Here is a 23,637-nt window from a genome sequence, read left to right as displayed (position 1 = left end):
ACCCTTGGGAAAATAAAAAAAATGGGGACTAAAAGATGATGTTTGTTGAAAAAATACGATATTTTTATTTTCACGCCCGGTCGTTATAAACTTCTGTGAAGCACTGGGGGGTTAAAAGTGCTCACCACACATCTAGATAAGTTCATTAGGGGGTCTAGTTTCCAAAATGGGGTCACTTGTGGGGGGTTTCCACTGTTTAGGTACATCAGGGGCTCTCCAAACGCACATGACACCCGCAGACCAATCCATCAAAGTCTGCATTCCAAAACGTCACTACTTCCCTTCCGAGCCCCGACGTGTGTCCATACAGTAGTTTTCAGGGCTGTGGAGTCGGAGTCGGAGTCGTGGAGTCGGAGTCGGTGCTCATTTTGGTGGAGTCGGAGTCGGAGTTGGAGTCGGTATAAAATGGACTGACTCCGACTCCTAAAATATATAATAAATTGGGTACAGTAATTCAATGCAGAATGTGCTGAATATTTTTTCATAGGAATTTGGGAAAGTTATGAAATGTCCTATAAATGGCTGTTCTATTGCTGATCTAAGGCTACATTCACACACAGCGTTTTTCCTGTGTTTTTTGAGGATACTTTTTTCAGCTGCAAAAGCTGATCATCTTTTTAAAAAACCGCATCACCTGAAAGGTTTTTGAGCTCATAGATAATGTTTTCAATAGCAAAAGCAGATTAGAAATCTGCTCTATCTATCCATTTATCCATATCTGTCTATCCATATCGTATCTGTACCAAAAAGAATGAAAACCGGGTAGTACACCAATATATATTCTGTTCTATATAAATATCTTGATTATGGGATCATAAAAATGATTAAATGTCTGAGGTTCACATTGTACTACAATAAATTTTTCACTTAAATATAAGCAATATGTGTGGGAGTCGGAGTCGGAGTCGTGGAGTCGGAGTTGGAGTCGGTGTAAGGGAAATTGAGGAGTCGGAGTCGCAGGTTTGGCTTACCGACTCCACAGCCCTGGTAGTTTTCTCCCACATATGAGGTATCAGCGTACTCAGGACAAATTGGACAACAACTTTTGGGGTCCAATTTCTCCTGTTACCCTTGGGAAAATAAAAAAAATGGGGACTAAAAGATGATGTTTGTTGAAAAAATACGATATTTTTATTTTCACGCCCGGTCGTTATAAACTTCTGTGAAGCACTGGGGGGTTCAAAGTGCTCACCACACATCTAGATAAGTTCATTAGGGGGTCTAGTTTCCAAAATGGGGTCACTTGTGGGGGGTTTCCACTGTTTAGGTACATCAGGGGCTCTCCAAACGCACATGACACCCGCAGACCAATCCATCAAAGTCTGCATTCCAAAACGTCACTACTTCCCTTCCGAGCCCCGACGTGTGCCCATACAGTAGTTTTCTCCCACATATGAGGTATCAGCGTACTCAGGACAAATTGGACAACAACTTTTGGGGTCCAATTTCTCCTGTTACCCTTGGGAAAATAAAAAAATGGGGACTAAAAGATCATGTTTGTGGAAAAAATACGATTTTTTTATTTTCACGCCCGGACGTTATAAACTTCAGTGAAGCACTGGGGGGTTCAAAGTGCTCACCACACATCTAGATAAGTTCCTTGGGGGGTCTAGTTTCCAAAATGGTGTCATTTGTGGGGGGTTTCTACTGTTTTGGTACATCAGGGGCTTTCCTAACGCGACATGGTGTCCGATCTCAATTCCAGCCAAAAACGTCAAATGGCGCTGCTTCCCTTCCGAGCTCTGCCATGCGCCCAAATAGTGGTTTACACCCACATGTGGGGTATCAGCGTACTCTGGATAAATTGCACAATATCTTTTAGGGTCCTGTTACTTTTGGAAAAATAAGAATTGAGGGTGAAAAGATCATTTTTGTGGAAAAAATATGATTTTTTAATTGTACTGCTGTACGTTATAAACTTCTGTGAAGCCCTTGGGGGTTCAAAGTTCTCACCACACATCTAGATAAGTTCCTTGGGGGGTCTAGATTCCAAAATGGTGTCATTTGTGGGGGGTTTCCACTGTTTTGGTACATCAGGGGTTTTCCAATCGCGACATGGTGTCCGATCTCAATTCTAGCCAAAAACGTCAAATGGCGCTGCTTCCCTTCCGAGCTCTGCTATGCGCCCAAATAGTCATTTACACCCACATATGGGGTATCAGCGTACTCAGGACAAATTGCACAATAACTTTTAGGGTCCTGTTACCCTTGGAAAAATAAAAATTGGGGGTGAAAAGATCATTTTTGTGGAAAAAATATGATTTTTTAATTGTACCGCTGTACGTTATAAACTTCTGTGAAGCCCTTGTGGGTTCAAAGTTCTCACCACATATCTAGATAAGTTCCTTGGGGGGTCTAGTTTCCAAAATGGGGTCACTTGGGGGGTTTCCACTGTTTAGGTACATCAGGGGCTCTCCAAACGCGACATGGAGTCCGATCTGAATTCCAGCCAATTTTGCATTGAAAAAGTCAAACGGCGCTCCTTCCCTACTGAGGTCTGCCATGCGCCGAAACAGTGGTTCCCCCCCACATATCAGGTATCAGCGTACTCAGGACAAATTGCACAATAACTTTTGCAGTCCAATTTCTCCTGTTACCCTTGGTAAAATAAAGAAAATTGAACCTGAAGTATTTTTTTTGTGAAAAAAAGTTAAATGTTCATTTTTTTTTTAATATTCAAAAAATTCCTGTGACGCACCTAAAGGGTTAATAAACTTCTTGAATGTGGTTTTAAGCACCTTAAGGGGTGCAGTTTTTAGAATGGTGTCACTTTTGGGTATTTTCTATCATATAGACCCCTCAAAGTGGCTTCAAATGTGAAGTGGTCCCTAAAAATAAAATGGTGTTGCAAAAATGAGAAATCGCTGGTCAATTTTTAACCCTTATAACTTCCTAACAAAAAAAAATTTTGGTTCCAAAATTGTGCTGATGTAAAGTAAACATGTGGGAAATGTTATGTATTAAGTTTTTTGTGTGCCGTATCGCTGTCATTTAAGGGCATAAAAATTCAAAGTTGGAAAATTGCGAAATTTTCAAAATTTTCGCCAAATTTCCGTTTTTTTCACAAATAAACGCAAGTTATTTGAATGCAATTTTACCACTAACATGAAGTACAATATGTCACGAGAAAACAATGTCAGAATCACCGGGATCCATGAAAGCGTTCCAGAGTTATGACCTCATAAAGGTACAGTGGTCAGAATTGTAAAAATTGGCCCGGGAGTTAACGTGCAAACCACCCTTGGTAGTGAAGGGGTTAATGGGTTGTTTTTTGTCCAACAGTAAATCTTATAAGAGGAAAATATCTTAAAATGTATAAGAACAGTTCAGTCTATTACCCTCCATCTTTCCTACTCTCCGCAGTGGTTAACAGCTGATCATCCAGGTTTCATGGCAAGCTATAACAAGAATTTACCAGATCCCTGTATATGCACTTGTTTTCTATGTGGGCATGGAAAAATGATAATTACTTACCGGTAATTGGATTTTCCAGAGCCATGACAGCACCGCAGACATGAGAGATGGTATCTGCCCCCAGGAAACAGGAAACCTGTAGCAGAGACAAAAGAAGGGGGCGGCACCTCTCTTCCTCAGTTTGTTTCAGAGTATGCAAAGGTAACCACCTTATTAGTTTACATACAGGTTATATAACAATGTCACTAATATCCACCTTCCTATTTTTTTTTTTTTTTATATACATATATACACACACACACACACACACACACACACACACACACACACACACATATATATCCACACATCCAGATACAACTTTAAACTTTCTGGTGCACCACACAACCATCACCAAGATAGCGCGGGAACAATGCGGTGCTGTCATGGCTCTGGAAAATCCAATTACCGGTAAGTAATTATAATTTTTTCCCTTCCCCATGACAGCACCGCAGACATGAGAGGAAAGATAGAATAGACTCCTTGCGTGGGACAACAGCAGATAACACTTTTCTCCCGAAGGCAAGATTTGAGGGCCCTAGGTCTAGCCTATAGTGTCGGAAGAAAGTGGATGGTGAAGACCATACTGCTGGTTTACAGATCTGTTCTACAGATGCATTTGCCCTTTCAGCCCAGGATGTGGCTATGGCTCTTGTAGAGTGAGCTGTAACACCCAGTGGGGGAGTCTGACCTGAAGAAGAATAAGCCAGTGCATTACCCATACGTAGCCATCGTGCAATCATTGACTTTGAAGATTTTTTACCCCTGTTTGTCCCTTGGAAGGAGACAAAAAGGGCTGATGACTGTCGCCATGACTTTGAGGCTTCTATGTATTGAAGCAGGCAACCTCTGACATCTAGACAATGGAAGATTTTCTCTCCCTGGGATTTAGGGTTTGGACAAAACGAGGGCAAAATTATTTCCTGGCCCCTGTGGAATTTGGAATTAACCTTCGGTAGGAAGGCCGGATCAGTTTTTATGATTACTCTGTCATCCAAAAAGGTGGTGTATGGGGGATTTACAGATATAGCCTGCAGCTCGCAGACACGCCGAGCTGAAGTCAGGGCCATCAGGAGTACCTAAAGTTAGCGCCTTTACTGAGATAGAATAGGCTCAAACGGAGAAGATGTCAGCGCATTTAACACTAAATTTAGATCCCAGGGAGCTACCTTAGTTAGTAATTTTGAGAGTCTGGATGTAAAGGAGGCTCGAATGAACCTATAGACCCAGGGGTGGTCAGCCAATTTTTGATCAAACAACGCACCCAGGGCAGATACCTGCACCTTTAAGGTGCTTGTGGACAATCCTTTTTCTAGTCCTTTCTGGAGGAATTCTAGGATCTCTTTTATTGGGACTTTCTGGGCTGTCCCAGATAACTGCCGGCCCGTGAACTGTAAGAATTTTTCCCAAATTTTTTGGTATTTACGTGAAGTTACCTCTTTCCTGCTAGCGAGCAGGGTGGTTACTAATGGAGCTGAGAAACCCTTTGCTAGAAGGAGTCCCCTCTCAAGTTCCATGCAGTGAGATGAAGTCTGTGAACCCGGGGATGCTCTACTGGGCCCTGGTATAGCAGATTCGGGGGTATCTGGGAGGATCCATGGGTCCGAGATAGACATGCGCCTGAGCCATGTGAACCATGCCCTTTTCGGCCAGAAGGGCGCTACCAGGATTATTCCGAGTTTTGTCTTGTCGGATCTTTTTTAAGACTACCGGGATCAATGGAATTGGGGGGGGGACGCGTAAGCCAGACGAAATTTCCAGCGGTGTAGTAGTGCATCCACCCCTTCTGGGCGTTCTCTTGGATTTAGAGAGTAGAACCTGTTCACTTTCCGATTTTCTCTTGTAGCAAACAGGTCTACCTCTGGTGTGCCCCAGGCAGCACAAATTTCCCCAAATATTTTTTTGATTTAGGGACCATTCTCCCTTGTGTAACACATGCCGGCTTAAATAATCGGCTAGATAATTGTCTGCCCCGTTTAAATGTGTACCCGACAAGGACAGGAGGTTGTTTTCTGCCCATGCGAACAATTCCTTGGCCTCTGTCATAAGGGTTGCTGACCTTGTACCCCCTTGTCTGTTTATGTATGCTATGACCGTGTTGTTGTCGGATAATATTGTGACATGCCCCCCTTGAACCTCTTGTTTTACTTGGAGAAGGGCTCGTCTTACAGCCGCCAGTTCTTTTAGATTTGAGGATGCATCCCTCATTGCGGGTTCCCACTGGCCCTGTAGGGTTCGTTTCCCTATGTGTGCCCCCCAACCACTCGGGCTTGCGTCTGTGGTCAGCACCACCGTGTTTTGAATAGTCTAGGGCACTGGTCTGTTTAAATTTTCGGTGCTCAGCCACCATTTTAAGGACTCCTGCACCTGAAGCGAGAGAATAATCTCCCGATTTAAATTGTAAGGCTCCCTCCCTTGCTCGGATAGGATCTGCCACTGTAGTTCTCGTGTGGGCTTGTGCCCACCGGACTGCTGGGATTGTTGCTGTCAAGGTGCCCAGGAGTGACATTGCCTCTCTTATTGATACGGCTCGACCGGATTGTATCCGTTGTATTTTTTTGCTGGATAGCCCCAACTTTCCTTTCTGGAAGAATGCATTGTTGCTTTAATGAGTCCAACTGAATTCCAAAGAATTCTTGTGACTGAACTGGAGCTAACCTGGACTTTTTCGATTGATTATCCAGCCTAATCTGGTTAATATTTCCAGAACCTTCGTGACTGCATTTTCGCAACTGTTTGTTGTTTGCTATGACGAGGAAATCGTCTAAATTGGGCACCAATAGAATGTTTTCCCTTCTTATAAAGGACGCTACTTCCCCGATAGTTTTTGTAAATATATGAGGGGCTACTGATACCCCAAAGGGTAGGCACAGATATTGGAGATGAGTTGGGATTTGAGCGATCTCTACTACAAATCTTAGATATTGCTGATGTTCCCCCCATATTGGCACATGGTAATAGGCGTCGGTGATATCTATTACTGCCATGTAGCAGCCAGGGTCGAGTAGCTTCACCGCTGACCCCAAGGTCTCCATTTTGAATTTTTCTGTTCTGATGTATTGGTTCAAGGCTTTGAGATTCAATATTGTCCTTAGTGACCCATCTGGTTTTGGCGTGAGGAACAGAGTGCTGTAAAACCCCTTCCCTACTTGATGATACGGTACTTTTATTAGTACCTCTTTTTGTATGAGGAGTTGAACCTCCTTTTCTAGCGTGGCCTGATTCTTTTTGGCCACCCGGGTCACTTTTATTTGTTGCGGTGGAAGGCTTAGAAAGCTTAGTCATAGACACTCGGTTAACAAGTCGGTTACCCACTTTGAGGCGGGCAATGCTACCCATTGATGGACAAAGAACCGGAGCCTTCCCCCCACCGCCCTGGCGTCATTGTTTAGTATCGGGTCTCGGGGTGGTCTTACTAAAGAGGAATCCTTTTTCTTTCCTTTCTCTCCAGGGTCTGCCCCGTATGGCTCTATCGTCTGGCCGCCCTCGGCCCCCCCTATTCCCTGCTCCTCGAAAGGACGAGCGAGCCTCAGTCCACCGACGTCTAGGGAAGGGGGGGTGGAAACAGTTTCTTCTTATCTGATGCCTTCTCTAACATTTCGTCCAATGCTTTTCCAGACAGGTATTGACCCTCACAGGGGACGGTGCAGAGTTTGACTTTTGACTGGAAGTCTGCTGACCAGTTTTTTAACCAAAGTGCTCTGCGACCTGAATTCGAAAGGGCGCATGCACGGGCGGCACCTCGGATGGAATCTACTGCAGCGTCAGCCAGGAATCCCGCCGCCTTCTGTAGGGAAGGTATTGCTTCCAGCAGTGTCTCCCTTGGGCATTTATTTTTTATTTGCTCACTTAATTCTTCCAAACACTTGACCATAGCACGTGCTGTACAAGTGGCGGCTACCCCTGGTTTAAACGACCAAGCCGATGCCTCCCAAGCAGATTTTAGAAATGCATCAGCTTTCTTGTCAAGGGGATTTTTCAAGGTGCCCATGTCCTCAAATGGCAATGCTATTCCCCTGGAGGTACTAGCAATGGCGGCATCTAGTCTGGGAGCTTTTTCCCATTTATCGCATACCTCTTCATCGAACGGGTATTTTCGTTTGTGCGCCTGTGGTATGGACATCTTTTTGTTGGGTTTTTTCCATTCCCTTTTAATTAGATTTAACAGGTTATCATGAAAGGGAAAAACCTTGCGTTTTTTCCCCTCAAGATTACTAAACATAGCATCTTGAATTGACTTTGGCTCTTTAGGCGTTTCAAGTCCCATTGTGGACCTTACAAGTTTTAGTAACTTTGCGATGTCTTCGGATAGAAAATAAAGACAACCCTTTTCCTTGTCCGAGGAGTCTAGGTCTGAGTCCGAGGGGCCTATTTCTCCCTGTTCTTCCTCTGACTCTATGTCGGTAGTAATTTCCGTAGGAGGAAGAGGAGGAGGAGGTGGGGGCGAGGTTGGGGTTATGTCGGAGCTAAGTGTAGTCTGCTCCTTCAGCTCGTCTTTGACTGTTGTCTTTACTTGATACCGGATCACAGATTTAATGCTCTGGAGTAGGGATGGTGACTCTTCGGCCACTGTCCTCTTGATGCACGAGCGACAGAGTCGCTTCTCATAAGTTTTGGCTAGGGCCTTTTTGCATAACGCACACTCATTTTTTTTGTTTTGATGTGGCCTTTCCCTAAGGGAGACATGACATAGGGCAGTCGTTAATACCATGTGTTGCCTTACAAAGGCACTCACCCGAGCCCTCTGGGTACCCCGGTAGCCTGCGGCTCTTCCTCCTGTGCGCACATCTCGCTTTCAGGATCCATCTGAAGAACTTGCCGACTGACTGCTGATCTGGCTCTGCTGCTCTCCGGAGCCTTATACACAGCCTCCAGGGACCGGTGGCACCTCGTGCGTTACTCCTTTTATGGAGGAGCGGTGTGTGCCTCATGCCTCCCCCGGCCCAGCCTCCCGACAGGAGCGGCTGCCGGGGAGTCCCGCGAGGAGGAGTACCGCTGCAGCGCCCACCAGGCCGGGCTGACAGGCGCGCGCTACCGCGCCCCGCTGCCTCTTCACTCCCCGCGGACCTCGGCCTCCAGGCCGGCTGTCATCAGAGGGGAATCCCTCCGGAGGTATGTGCTCTGCTCCAGGCCTCCGCCTGCAGGAAACAGGAAACCAAACTGGTGAGAGAGGTGCCGCCCCCTTCTTTTGTCTCTGCTACAGGTTTCCTGGGGGTGAATACCATCTCTCATGTCTATAAGCAAAATCCAATGATCATAGTGGGTATATAATAATAATAAATAGAAAATACTAGAATTTCACACCCACAATAAGTGCAGACAGGGAAGACCAACTGTAATATTAAGATAACAAACAGATAACAAGCACAGTCATAAGGTCACAATAAAACTGAAAAATTTATTAATGCATAAAATACATACAGACAGACAGATGCAAGTGGGGGCTAGAAGATGAAAGGGTTCTTCAAACCGCATGTGCGAGGCCCAGGGTAGGTTAGTAGGAAGGCAGAAAAATGATGATATCATGGCATAGAAATCATATATGCACAGTGGCAAGGTGAAAATAAATCACAGGTACAAGGCATCACCAAATGGTGCAAATGACCGGCACGAAAGCCATATGTGCATAATAGCACAAAGAAGCCTAACAGGAATGAAAATCAACGAGGCCTAGATATGCCCATAATATTCAGATGCATAAAGGACAAGTGGATGTATTTTGAAAAAACCAAGAGTACAAGTACCTGTGAAAAGAGTTACCGCCTTCCTGCACGTCCCACCCGCCTACAGCAGCAACTGGAAACAGCATATAAACAGCAGAGCGTCCATGACAAAGCTTCACTCTGTAAACCCTATGTTCACACAGGTTTTACAATGTCCAGCATACAGGCTCTCTTAGCCTCACTTATCTCACCAATGTCAGGGTTTCCTCATGGCTGCTTCAGCTTACTCCAGATGTTCATTCCCTCCCCTGGGAACTCTCAGACACGTGCAGCCATTCACCACAGCAACTTCACAGGCTGTTAGCCAGGAAGCTCCATCTCAGCAGGACCTTCCACACTAGACCAATCGGGTCCCAGCATTCACGTGACCTATCCTGGCCACCATATATGGTCCGTAGCCACGCCCACCGGGTCACATGGCTATGACCTCATCACAGGTCCTTCAACCACTCACACTCTTTACAACAGTGTTCTTTAAACACACCCCCTGGGTGGGTTTGTAGGTAACTAGGTCCGCCCCTCTCCCTAGTTACCTGGAGACTTCTCCCTGACACATTGAAGCAACACCTCAGCAATATCATTGCTGATCAACACACATAAGTCTCCATCTCAAGGCCACCCTCCTTGCGATACATAACGGTCCTTCAGGATTCTGCCACTCATCTTGGGACATCCACACAGCACCCCTTAGCGGACACAGTGGTTACTACACCACAGCATATAGATAATAAATAGATCCTATAACACAGGAATATATAAGCATATATGTATTATACCAAATTCAAACACATGTATGTGCTAATAAAAGAATACATGAATTTTTGGCCCAAAAGGATTGCCACATATTGGACTTTAGCACGCATATATATCCATACCAGCTTAATCTGCCCTAGATTATATCGATGAGTGTCCACAACATGCTAAAAAAATCAGTAAAAGATCATAGTTACCAGATGGAGAGCATCAGACACCCTGCCTGCACCAGTCCAACGTGTATCGCTGCCTACACGGACAGCTTCCTCAGGGAAAGTGCTATAGGATCTATTTATTATCTATATGCATATATGCTAGCTGCTGTCCCTTATGAGATTGGATTCATGAGCGTCCCTCTCAGCATACTATTTACATAATTACCTACTGGGTGGTGGTTCTATTTGAGTATTATACTCTTAAAATTTTTATTGTCATATACCCTTGTGTTATGAATGCGTCACCGTAGGAGGCAAAAACAGAAATAATAGCTAAGTCCAGAAAACCAGAGAAGTTGGCAGCTATCGGATTGCAGACCCCTGAACCTATCAACAACTAGCAGTAGCCGTGGGGGGTTCCTACGGTGCCCTAGACCCCTCGATCACAGCCGGAGAACTAAAGAGCCTAAAGACAGAAAGGGAAATCTAAACTGCCCCAGAGTAGACCCCAAAGCAATAGGCAGCCCCCAACATATAATGACGGTGAGGCAAGATGAAAAAACACTCACACAGATAGAAAGATAGGCTGAGCAAATGATGGGGCCAAAGCTAACTAAATAGGACAGGATAGAAAAGCTGCTGTCTGCAATCCGCCAAAATCCTATCAAAACAAGAGCCAACAGACTAATAGGGAAAAAAGCCCTGAAGACGCTAGGCTTCAAAAAGACTATATCAGTACACAGGTATTTTCTGAAGACAGCGCAAAAAGGAATTCAGCTCACCCCAGCAGGGAATGGCAGAAATCCAGAAAAACAAGGCACAACAAAACCAAAACACAAATGCAAAAAGCAGAGCAGAAAACTTAGCTTTTGAGGAGCAGGAATCAGACTGGTCTCCTAGAATCCCTCAGGGAAATCCCCAGCAAGGCAGAAGGGCGTCGGCTGCCTTATATCCAGTCAGCAATTCCAGTCACCCAGTCATCATCATCCAACTCAGGTGCTTGGTAATCAGCCTTACTACGTTCCTTCACCAGAAGAGGGAGTTCATCAGACCTCAATGGTGAAGGGGAAAATGAACTCACAACACCCTTGCTATGCACTGTCTTTACATGTTATTGGCTGCATGTTTTTAATTACCCTTGTCTATCTGGCACTGTATTAATAAAGCCTTTTTTCATTCAATATTGGGCTGTGTGTGCATCACTGTTGTGCTTCTTTCCTTTTCTTTTTTGGTATGACCTACTAACATAACACAGCGAAATGAAACCGTCTGCTTCATGTTCAAGGAAGGCTACTGCACGTAAGTCGACAGGTAAAGCCAAGATCTGTGGGTCACTCCACACAAATGATTATTATTCTAATTCACTACCCTGATAATAACATTTACCTGGATGAGATCCAGAATTCCCAGTTCACTCTCCGAGGAATCCACACAGAACACAAAGTAAAGAGTGGCATAATGGCGATAGATCAGCTTATAGTCAGATCCACCAATTAAACTGCAAAGAAATAACAAAGGATATGTAAGTCATTGAGCAACAATAAGCTTTTAAAGGGAACCTGGCAGCTGATACAGCCAGACCCTAAGCCATGGATGTCTGACTCTGAAAACTGCGGAGTTTCTGGGAAAAACATACCTTTAAGGCCTTACAGGACCTTGTTGTCACACAGGAGACTAGTCAGAGAGTTGAGTTCCAAGTGGCTTCTTCCTGCCCAATGACAGTAACCAACAGGTTTCTTTCTATGCAGGAACTCTGAAAAAGACCTGTAACTCAAGGGGAACGGGCAGTAAGAAACCACTGGAGACCAGCTTTCACAACTAGCCTTCCGTGCCGCTGTGTTCTTGGTGGCCAAGTTGTCTGTGCATTTCAGAGTTAAACATAATTGCCTACATCATACCGTCAGTATCTCACACATCAGGCCGTGGTTCAGGCAGCACGTATCAGCTGTCAGTTCCCATATTCTTGGCTCCACTAGTAGGGCTTATTCAATAATCACCATTTTGTTTTGCATTTTTAACCTCACGTTTTTTTCCGTTCATCTTCCATCTTGCTCCCTAGCAGTGATCGGTCCTTTATGTGGATTATGAGAGCCGGCCCTCAGTGAGATCTACTTGCAATTTATTAGTGATTCTTAATGTAGTGTGAACAGACATGTAGCAAGGATCCAGGCGAGATTCAAAAGAGTTGAATCATTTTGGTGAGAGGAGCCAGATGAACCATATCACCAATAAGAACTCATCACCAATCCTAACTTATCCCCTACGTACTTACAGGAAACCCATATTACACTAGTACGGCATCACACGACCAGCTGGCACCACCACCATCTCTACCTGCTGGGTGTGCTGTCAGATATCAGCATAAGTAAGGGGGCTGAGCAGTCATCTCCTACTTTAGAGCTGTGCAGTCATCATTAATATCTTTGCTATCAGTTTCTGTCCCACTCCTCTCATGGAGGGTCACCATAAAGTCTCATGACTAACTGAAGCGCAATGGGAACATAAATAAGGGAGTACAAACTGAAAAGATATATAGAAAACATGTATATTTGGCATATATGGGTCTAGTGACTAAATTGATTTAGGGGAATAAAAAACTGACAAACCTGACTGCTGCTTTAAAGGGAATCTATCACCCATATTTAGTGATATCATGTAAAGATATCACCCAATTGTGCTTCCCATAAGGATTCTATTAGGATTTTTTATTCCCCCCGACCCCGCACCCTTGAGGCATAAATACCTTTTTTTTATCTTTTTGGGGATGTATGCAAATCACCGCAGTCCGATGGGCGTGGCTTAGTAATCTTCTCCCCCCCACCCCTCCTTGGCTTGCTGCACGCAATCTTCATCTGTGAATATCACACATAACTTTGTTTTCCGCACTTGAGCATTGAAATGGCCTCCGGCGCCTGCGCAGTATGCTTTGCCCAACTGTGGGCGAAGCATACAGTCATATGTTAAAGTTTGGGCACCCCTATTAATGTTAACCTTTTTTCTTTATAACAATTTTGTTTTTTGCAACAGCTATTTCAGTTTCATATATCTAATAACTGATGGACTCAGTTATATTTTTGGATTCAAATGAGGTTTATTGTACTAACAGAAAATGTGCAATCTGCATTTTAACAAAATTTGACCGGTGCAAAAGTATGGGCACCTCAACATAAAAGTGACATTAATATTTTGTAGATCCTCCTTTTGCAAAAATAACAGCCTCTAGTCGCTTCCTGTAGCTATTAATGAGTTCCTGGATCCTGGATGAAGGTATTTGTGACCATTCCTGTTTACAAAACAATTCCAGTTCAGTTAAGTTTGCTGGTCGCCGAGCATGGACAGCCCGCTTCAAATCATCCCACAGATGTTCAATGATATTCAGGTCTGGGGACTGGGATGGCCATTCCAGAACATTGTAATTGTTCCTCTGCATGAATGCCTGAGTAGATTTGGAGCAGTGTTTTGGATCATTGTCTTGCTGAAATATCCATCCCCTGCGTAACTTCAACTTCGTCACCGATTCTTGCACATTATTGTCAAGAATCTGCTGATACTGAGTTGAATCCATGCGACCCTCAACTTTAACAAGATTCCCGGTGCCGGCATTGGCCTCACAGCCCCAAAGCATGATGGAACCTCCACCAAATTTTACTGTGTGTAGCAAGTGTTTTTCTTGGAATGCTGTGTTTTTAGCCTCCATGCATAACGCCTTTTTGTATGACCAAACAACTCAATCTTTGTTTCATCAGTCCACAGGACCTTCTTCCAAAATGTAACTGGCTTGTCCAAATGTGCTTTTGCATACCTCAGGCGACTCTGTGGCGTGCTTGCAGAAACTGCTTCTTTCGCATCACTCTCCCATACAGCTTCTCCTTGTGCAAAGTGCGCTGTATTGTTGACCGATGCACAGTGACACCATCTGCAGCAAGATGATGCTGCAGGTCTTTGGAGGTGGTCTGTGGATTGTCCTTGACTGTTCTCACCATTCTTCTTCTCTGCCTTTCTGATATTTTTCTTGGCCTGCCACTTCTGGGCTTAACAAGAACTGTACCTGTGTTCTTCCATTTCCTTACTATGTTTCTCACAGTGGAAACTGACAGGTTAAATCTGTGAGACAACTTTTTGTATCCTTCCCCTGAAAAGCTATGTTGAATAATCTTTGTTTTCAGATCATTTGAGAGTTGTTTTGAGGAGCCCATGATGCCACTCTTCATAGGAGAATCAAATAGGAGAACTACTTGCAAGTGGCCACCTTAAATACCTTTTCTCCTGATTTGATACACCTGGCTATGAAGTTCAAAGCTCAATGAGGTTACAAAACCAATTTAGTGCTTCAGGAGGTCAGTAAAAAGTAGTTAGGAGTGTTCAAATCAAGAAAATGATAAGGGTGCCCATACTTTTGCACCGGTCAAATTTTGTTTAAATGCAGATTGCACATTTTCTGTTAGCACAATAAACCTCATTTGAATCCAGAAATATAACTGAGTCCATCAGTTATTAGATATATGAAACTGAAATAGCTGTTGCAAAAACCAAAATTGTTATAAAGAAAAAAGGTTAACATTAATAGGGGTGCCCAAACTTTAACATATGACTGTATAATCGCTACTGCGCATGCGCCGGTGTTTTTCAGCACGGTCTATGCCCCGGAAGTCTTCACATGCAGGACACACTTCCGGGGCATAGACCGCGCTGGAAAATACCGGCGCATTCGCAGTACCGAATATATGCTTCGCCCACAGTTGGGCAAAGCATACTGCGCAGGCGCCGGAGGCTTTACAATGCGCAAACGCGGAAACCAATGTTATCTGTGCTATTCACAGATGAAGATTACGTGCAGCAAGCCGAGGGGGGGGAGAGAAGGCGACTAAACCACGCCGATTGGACCGGACAGCGGCGATTTCCATACATCCCCAACAAGATAAAAAAGGTATTTATGCCTCAAAGGTGCGGGGTGGGGGGGGGGGGGGGGGGAGTCAAAAGTCCTAATAGAATCCTTATGGGATGCACAATTGGGTGATATCTCTACATGATATCACTAAATATGGGTGACAGATTCCCTTTAAGGTCAACGTTCACTACAAGAACAAGTCTTTCTATACTTGATTTTTTCAGTAATGTCTATGGCCATCACCCTCACAGGACGTGATATAGCGATGGTCATATGGAGCAGCACACAAGTTCTCACGCTTGTACCTTCCTCCCTCCAGGAAGTTGCAGACATTGTCGTCCCTCTTGGACACCAGGTGGAAGGTCTCCCTCACTATCTGCTGCTGCATCTCTTCAGTCTAAAAGCGAGAATACAAGGTAATGAGCTTATGACAGAACGGAGCGGTACCGCGCGGGGGGGGGGGCTTTGGTCAGAGCAAAGCAGTACAACACTGTGGGGGGACAGGGCAGAGCGGTACAACACTGGGGGGGTCAGGGCAGAGCGGTATAGCCCGGGGGGGAGAGGGGGGTCAGAGCAGAGCAGCACAGCTCTGGGGGGGGTCAGGGCAGAGCGGCACAACACTGAGGGGATCAGGGCAGAGCGGCACAACACTGAGGGGATCAGGGCAGAGCGGCACAACACTGAGGGGATCAGGGCAGAGCGGCACAACACTGAGGGGATCAGGGCAGAGCGGCACAACACTGAGGGGATCAGGGCAGAGCGGCACAACACTGAGGGGATCAGGGCAGAGCGGCACAACACTGAGGGGGACAGGGCAGAGCGGCACAACACTGGGGGTTGTCAGGCCAGAGCGGCACAACACTGAGGGGATCAGGGCAGAGCGGCACAACACTGAGGGGATCAGGGCAGAGCGGCACAACACTGAGGGGATCAGGGCAGAGCGGCACAACACTGAGGGGATCAGGGCAGAGCGGCACAACACTGAGGGGATCAGGGCAGAGCGGCACAACACTGAGGGGATCAGGGCAGAGCGGCACAACACTGAGGGGATCAGGGCAGAGCGGCACAACACTGAGGGGATCAGGGCAGAGCGGCACAACACTGAGGGGATCAGGGCAGAGCGGCACAACACTGAGGGGATCAGGGCAGAGCGGCACAACACTGAGGGGATCAGGGCAGAGCGGCACAACACTGAGGGGATCAGGGCAGAGCGGCACCACACTGAGGGGATCAGGGCGGAGCAGCACAACACTGAAGGGGTCAGTGCAGAGCGGCACAACACTGAGGGGGTCAGGGCAGAGCGGCACAACACTGGCGGGGTCAGGGCGGTGCGGCACAACACTGGCGGGGTCAGGGCGGAGCGGCACAACACTGGCGGGGTCAGGGCGGAGCGGCACAACACTGGCGGGGTCAGGGCGGAGCGGCACAACACTGGGGGTTGTCAGGCCAGAGTGGCACAACACTCAGGGTATCAGGCCAGAGCGGCACAACACTAAGGGGATCAGGGCGGAGCGGCACAACACTGGCGGGGTCAGGGCGGAGCGGCACAACACTAGGGGTTGTCAGGCCAGAGCGGCACAACACTAAGGGGATCAGGCCAGAGCGGCACAACACTGAGGGGATCAGGGCAGAGCGGCACAACACTGAGGGGATCAGGGCAGAGCGGCACAACACTGAGGGGATCAGGGCAGAGCGGCACAACACTGAGGGGATCAGGGCAGAGCGGCACAACACTGAGGGGATCAGGGCAGAGCGGCACAACACTGAGGGGATCAGGGCAGAGCGGCACAACACTGAGGGGATCAGGGCAGAGCGGCACAACACTGAGGGGATCAGGGCAGAGCGGCACAACACTGAGGGGATCAGGGCAGAGCGGCACAACACTGGGGGGATCAGGGCAGAGCGGCACAACACTGGGGGGATCAGGGCAGAGCGGCACAACACTGGGGGGATCAGGGCAGAGCGGCACAACACTGGGGGGATCAGGGCAGAGCGGCACAACACTGAGGGGATCAGGGCAGAGCGGCACAACACTGAGGGGATCAGGGCAGAGCGGCACAACACTGAGGGGGACAGGGCAGAGCGGCACAACACTGAGGGGGATCAGGGCAGAGCGGCACAACACTGAGGGGATCAGGGCAGAGCGGCACAACACTGAGGGGATCAGGGCAGAGCGGCACAACACTGAGGGGATCAGGGCAGAGCGGCACAACACTGAGGGGATCAGGGCAGAGCGGCACAACACTGAGGGGGACAGGGCAGAGCGGCACAACACTGAGGGGGATCAGGGCAGAGCGGCACAACACTGGTGGGGTCAGGACAGAGCGGCACAACACTGAGGGGATCAGGGCAGAGCGGCACAACACTGGGGGGATCAGGGCAGAGCGGCACAACACTGGGGGGATCAGGGCAGAGCGGCACAACACTGGGGGGTCAGGTAAGAGCGGCACAACACTGAGGGGATCAGGGCAGAGCGGCACAACACTGGGGGGATCAGGGCAGAGCGGCACAACACTGAGGGGATCAGGGCAGAGCGGCACAACACTGAGGGGATCAGGGCAGAGCGGCACAACACTGAGGGGGACAGGGCAGAGCGGCACAACACTGAGGGGGATCAGGGCAGAGCGGCACAACACTGGGGGGATCAGGGCAGAGCGGCACAACACTGGGGGGATCAGGGCAGAGCGGCACAACACTGGGGGGTCAGGTAAGAGCGGCACAACACTGGGGGGATCAGGGCAGAGCGGCACAACACTGGGGGGATCAGGGCAGAGCGGCACAACACTGAGGGGATCAGGGCAGAGCGGCACAACACTGAGGGGATCAGGGCAGAGCGGCACAACACTGAGGGGGACAGGGCAGAGCGGCACAACACTGAGGGGGATCAGGGCAGAGCGGCACAACACTGAGGGGATCAGGGCAGAGCGGCACAACACTGAGGGGATCAGGGCAGAGCGGCACAACACTGAGGGGATCAGGGCAGAGCGGCACAACACTGAGGGGGACAGGGCAGAGCGGCACAACACTGAGGGGGATCAGGGCAGAGCGGCACAACACTGGTGGGGTCAGGACAGAGCGGCACAACACTGAGGGGATCAGGGCAGAGCGGCACAACACTGGGGGGATCAGGGCAGAGCGGCACAACACTGGGGGGATCAGGGCAGAGCGGCACAACACTGGGGGGTCAGGTAAGAGCGGCACAACACCGGCGGGGTCAGGGCGGAGCGGCACAACACTGAGGGGATCAGGGCAGGGTGGCACAACACTGGGGGGGTCAGGGAAGAGTGGCACAACACTGAGGGGATCAGGGCAGAGCGGCACAACACCGGCGGGGTCAGGGCGGAGCGGCAAAACACTGAGGGGATCAGGGCAGAGTGGCACAACACTGGCGGGGTCAGGGCAGAGCGGCACCACACTGAGGGGATCAGGGCGGAGCAGCACAACACTGAAGGGGTCAGTGCAGAGCGGCACAACACTGAGGGGGTCAGGGCAGAGCGGCACAACACTGGCGGGGTCAGGGCGGTGCGGCACAACACTGGCGGGGTCAGGGCGGAGCGGCACAACACTGGCGGGGTCAGGGCGGAGCGGCACAACACTGGGGGTTGTCAGGCCAGAGTGGCACAACACTCAGGGTATCAGGCCAGAGCGGCACAACACTAAGGGGATCAGGGCGGAGCGGCACAACACTGGCGGGGTCAGGGCGGAGCGGCACAACACTAGGGGTTGTCAGGCCAGAGCGGCACAACACTAAGGGGATCAGGCCAGAGCGGCACAACACTGAGGGGATCAGGGCAGAGCGGCACAACACTGAGGGGATCAGGGCAGAGCGGCACAACACTGAGGGGATCAGGGCAGAGCGGCACAACACTGAGGGGATCAGGGCAGAGCGGCACAACACTGAGGGGATCAGGGCAGAGCGGCACAACACTGAGGGGATCAGGGCAGAGCGGCACAACACTGAGGGGATCAGGGCAGAGCGGCACAACACTGAGGGGATCAGGGCAGAGCGGCACAACACTGAGGGGATCAGGGCAGAGCGGCACAACACTGGGGGGATCAGGGCAGAGCGGCACAACACTGGGGGGATCAGGGCAGAGCGGCACAACACTGGGGGGATCAGGGCAGAGCGGCACAACACTGGGGGGATCAGGGCAGAGCGGCACAACACTGGGGGGATCAGGGCAGAGCGGCACAACACTGGGGGGATCAGGGCAGAGCGGCACAACACTGGGGGGATCAGGGCAGAGCGGCACAACACTGGGGGGATCAGGGCAGAGCGGCACAACACTGAGGGGGGAGTCAGGGCACTATCTGGGGGTCCGGCCATTTCCGGGTGGACAGTGCAGTACACATGGTCACTCACAAAGTGCTGGTAGAAGCGCATGAATCGCGGCTTCCCATGATTATTAAACACCAGAATGGCTTTTATCATCCTGACACAGCGACTCTGACACCAAAATTCCTGCCCCCAGCGGGAACCCCCTTCCGGTCCCGGTGTCACCGTGGAAGCCTTCCCCCGGCGGAGTTGCTTCCGGTCCGTGTTGGTGCCCGGGATTAGCGGTCCGTGCTGCTCTTTGCGGGTTTCCCCGCCGGTGCCGTGGCTGCTGTTCCCCACATTCTCCTCATTACACAGACCTTGTATTAACCCTGCCGGTGCCGAGCGTCGTCTCTTCTCGCCGGACTCGTGCCTTCCGTGCCTCCCCCTGGCCCTCGCTGTGTGAGAAATGGCTGTGCTGGACAAGTTGTAGTTTTTCACACCATTACGTTTACAGCACAATGCACTGCGAAGTGGGGAAAATGTATTTGGTAGTGAAATTATGGGGAAAAACTTGGCATTCCGGCCTTGTTTTCCAGGATTCTTCCAGTCAGGTGATTACTGCGAAGCCTTATGTGAGTGGTCAGACATTTAGAATTGAGAGTCCTCAGTGGTTGATACTTTTTAAGGGCTAACTGAAAAGATGGTAACAAATGGTAAGCTATAAAGATATATATATCTTTCCTGTATAGAAGTGGTCAGACAATTTTGGTTTTGTGTCCCAATTTCCGGAGACCCGTAACTTTCTCATTTTCCTGAGCCGAGCTGTGGGGCTTTTGAACATTTTTGTTGGTACAGAAAAGCTTTGCTCACACTTTATTCCATGGTGTGGGGGGATACAGAATAACTTTAATATTGTTAAACCATTGTTTGTCTCCATTTTTAGTTCCCGTAGGAGTCTTGAACCTGCGATCATTTGATTGCTTGTACTATGTATTCAGTACATACAGGTGTCGTGGGAGTACAAAGATGGCTGCCATGGTAAGCCACGGGCACTCCTCTGATGGATGCCTAAAAGGGCTCGCACAGAGATGGGAACCAGAGGTTGAAAATGACATCTAAATGGTTAAACAGCAGCAATCGGCACTGGCTCAGGTAGCTGCTGTCTAACACAGGCTTCACCTGCCCTGTATGGAGTGGGTTCAGCTGCTGAGCTCAATCCATGCGGCCTACCCCCCGATATAGGCTTTTCTCTTGTTCCTTCTGGAAGGCTTCCTGGCCTCCTATCAAAGTCTCCTTACACACTTCGCACCAATGTGCAGTCAGACAGCTGTATAACATGGAGGACGATCACACCACAATGCTCGGACTGGCCAGCAGCTCTCCTGACCCGAGCATGACCGCATGTATTTCTATGCAGTTGTCACGCTTGGGTCAGGAGAGCTGGCAGTCTGTCCAGGCACTGCGTTGCAATCGTCATCCATGTTATATGGCCGTCTGACTGCACTCCAATCTGAGGCCTCATGACTGTAGCTCCCTTGCACTGGCAGCTGTGGTGATGTCACATCACAAAAATTACCAACATGCACAGTAGTAATGTGACATCATTGCGTTGCGGTGACATCATCTCTAGAAGAGTAAGGGTACGAGCACACGCTGCGGAATGCTCTGCGGATTTGGCCGCGCGGATTTTGTAAAATCCACAGGTAAATCTGCAGGTCAAAAGACCTGCGGTTTTACCTGCGGATTGCTCTGCGGTTTTACCTGCGGTTTTTCATCTCCACAATGGCGATGGCAAACCGCAGCGGAATCCGCAGAAAGAATTGACATGTCAATTCTTTCTGCGGTTTTGAAACCACAGCAAATCCGCGCGGAAAATTCTGCAGCGGTTTTTTTTTTCCATAGGTTAGAATGCTACTGTACACCGCAGCAAAAACTGCTGCGGATCCACGGCGGCCGGATCCGCAGCAGAATCCGCAGCGTGTGCAAACACCCTTAGGTAAGGTATCCTAAAGTTTGGAAGTGTGCAAGAGTGAGAACCTCCTTTCAAGGAGAGAAAACGCAATTTTCTGAAACATATCTCAAATCTACATAGAAGGTAAAACTTAGGCCTCATTCATACATCTGTGTTTACACACGTACTCGAAAAAATGGTATCAGCTTATGTTCCTTTTTTACCACCAGTGTTTTTTGCAGATAGATAAACAAATGACAAAGCGTCATTTATCCTTTGCATTGTTAAATATGGACTGTAAACTGATCTGTGTGCCGTACGTGTTTTTCATGGACCCATAGACTTGTCTTGGCCCTTTTCATTCCTGATACTAGATAAATTTCTCTGTGAGCTCAGCCAGTGCCCAGAGAGTTACTGTAGTAATGTGCAATATAACTGGATGACTTTTCAGACACGGACAGATGCCGCCATCTACTGGGCGATATTTACACTGAACAGAAAGGCTTACATTACAGGGTCTCTTCACACTGATTACAGAAGTGTACTTTGGCAAGATTTCCCAACATTTACCTCCGACATCAGACACCTTGGACGGCAGATTGTTTCATTCTACACAGAAGGATCCGACTTTTGAACTGACCGCTGCATGTGCACTCAGCCTTTTAGCACAGACCAGTGATGTTCAGATGAATGACTTTTTTCTCTGCCCGACTGTGAGAAACAAACTGCAGCACGTGCTACTTTCTTCCTAGTCTCGGATGAGACTCACCCATTCAAATCTGTGTGCGTAACAAAAAAAAACCACGAAACATCTGGGTGACGTCTTATTTTTAAGGATACATTTCTAAAATAAACCTAGAAAACTTTATTTGATCACATACATTTTTTTTTTAGTGTAGATGTAAACTGATCGTACACAGATGTAAAAACAGGACACAAGGATGACACTCAGATGAAAATGACCAAAAAATCATCAGTTTTCTGGATGAAACGTGGACGATTTCTCTTACTCGTCTGCAGCCGGCCTTAGGTTAAATTCCCACGATTAATCTTTAACACTGTGTATTTTCACTGCTAAAAAATGCAGCGTTTTATAGTTCCAGCAAATTGGATGGAATTTATTATAGAAAACTTATGCCCATTGTGGTTTTTTCTTTTTTTTTTACGCTGTGTAAATTGACCTGTGGTTGTTTTAAATTCCGCACATTTCCCAGAAGATACAAAAAAATGCAGGGTCAAAAACATGATAAAACCGCTTGAAAAAAACAAACAAAACACAAATTAACCTAATTTAGAAAATCTGCAACATCAAATACTCACCAGATCCTGTACATGGGAATACAACCTTAAAAAAAAGGACCTAGATTCTGGAATTGAGCCGCACTTTTGAGTCCTCTGTAAAGTAGTTCAGTGAAGTCAGGTAAGGCCATGTTCACACGGCCGTACTTTGGTCAGTATTTGTAAATCAAAACTAACCTCCTGGACACTCTACCTGAGTCAGTGCTGCATTCCCCATTTGTTTCCTTGGATCAGCATCCGGTGGGGATGTCATGTGAGTGCTGCAGCCAATCAGTGGTCATAGACTGGCTGCAGCGCTCACGGTATGCCCCAGAACAAACTTGGTCCCAGCTAACCTGTGGGGGACATAGAGCTGGCTGGGGTGGAAAACCATCCCTGATCCTTTTAATAAGGAGTTGCCTACAAGTAAAAAACACGTGCTCCAGCATGCCCATAAAATCTTAGGCTATGTGCACACGTAGCGATTTTTAAGCGTTTTTGCCGCGATTTTCGGCTCAAAAACGTTTAAAAATCTTGTACAGAACGCACCCCATGCATTCCTATGGTATTCCGCACATGCTGTGCTAATGCTGCGCTTTTTTCCGCGGCGGAATCACATCGCGGAAAAAAATCGCAGCATGCTCATTCTTTTGTGCGGAATCGCAAAGAATTGCCGCGATTCCGCACCCATAGGAATGCATGAGAATCGCTTACTTCCCGCATGTGGCTATGCCCACCATGCGGGAAGTTAAGCGTCTCATGTGCGGTTGGTACCCACGGTGTGGAGGAGAGGAGACTGTCCTCCAGGCCCTGGGTACCATACCCCTGTAAAAAAAAAAATCGGGGTATATTTACCTTCCGATGTCCCGCGCTGCATTCCCGGCCTAGCGTTCCCAGTAATGCCTTGCGGCAAGGTCCTGTGATGACGTAGTCTCGCGTGACTCTAGCGGTCTCACGAGATCGCTATAGCAATGCGAGACTACGTCATCACAGGTCTTGCAAGGCATTACTGGGAACGCTGAGGCCCGGGAATGCAGCGCGGGACGCCGGAAGGTAAATATACCCCGATTTTTTTTTTATTTTTTTTTTTTTTTTTTAGCATTTTAACATCCTATCTTTTACTATTGATGCCGCATAGGCGGCCTCAATAGTAAAAACCTGGTCACACTTGTCAAACA

The 23,637-nt window shown here is 48.1% G+C and overlaps 1 protein-coding gene across 2 annotated transcripts in view; it reads right to left on the bottom strand.

The window, feature by feature from the left end:
* AP3S2 (adaptor related protein complex 3 subunit sigma 2) overlaps positions 1 to 20,018 on the bottom strand; it is a 74,936-nt gene extending 54,918 nt beyond the window's left edge. Inside the window, exons 1-3 of one of the 2 annotated variants that reach the window (XM_073568659.1) lie at positions 19,608 to 20,018; positions 15,278 to 15,369; positions 11,471 to 11,582 (exon numbers count right to left, since the gene is read on the bottom strand). In XM_073568659.1, coding sequence (XP_073424760.1) covers positions 11,471 to 11,582; positions 15,278 to 15,360 — 195 coding nt within the window. In that variant the 5' untranslated portion in view covers positions 15,361 to 15,369; positions 19,608 to 20,018. Of the gene's footprint in view, positions 1 to 11,470; positions 11,583 to 15,277; positions 15,370 to 19,335; positions 19,586 to 19,607 lie in introns of those variants that run through there. The other variant, XM_073568657.1, reaches the window with a different exon arrangement.
* Positions 20,019 to 23,637: the final 3,619 nt, after the last annotated feature.

Source organism: Dendrobates tinctorius, unplaced genomic scaffold (genome assembly GCF_039654945.1).
Source record: "Dendrobates tinctorius isolate UK_male_01 unplaced genomic scaffold, ASM3965494v1 ptg000022l, whole genome shotgun sequence".
Lineage (NCBI taxonomy): Eukaryota > Metazoa > Chordata > Amphibia > Anura > Dendrobatidae > Dendrobates > Dendrobates tinctorius.
Note: the sequence above shows the minus strand (reverse complement) of the source record. Positions and strands in the feature narration are given on the sequence as shown.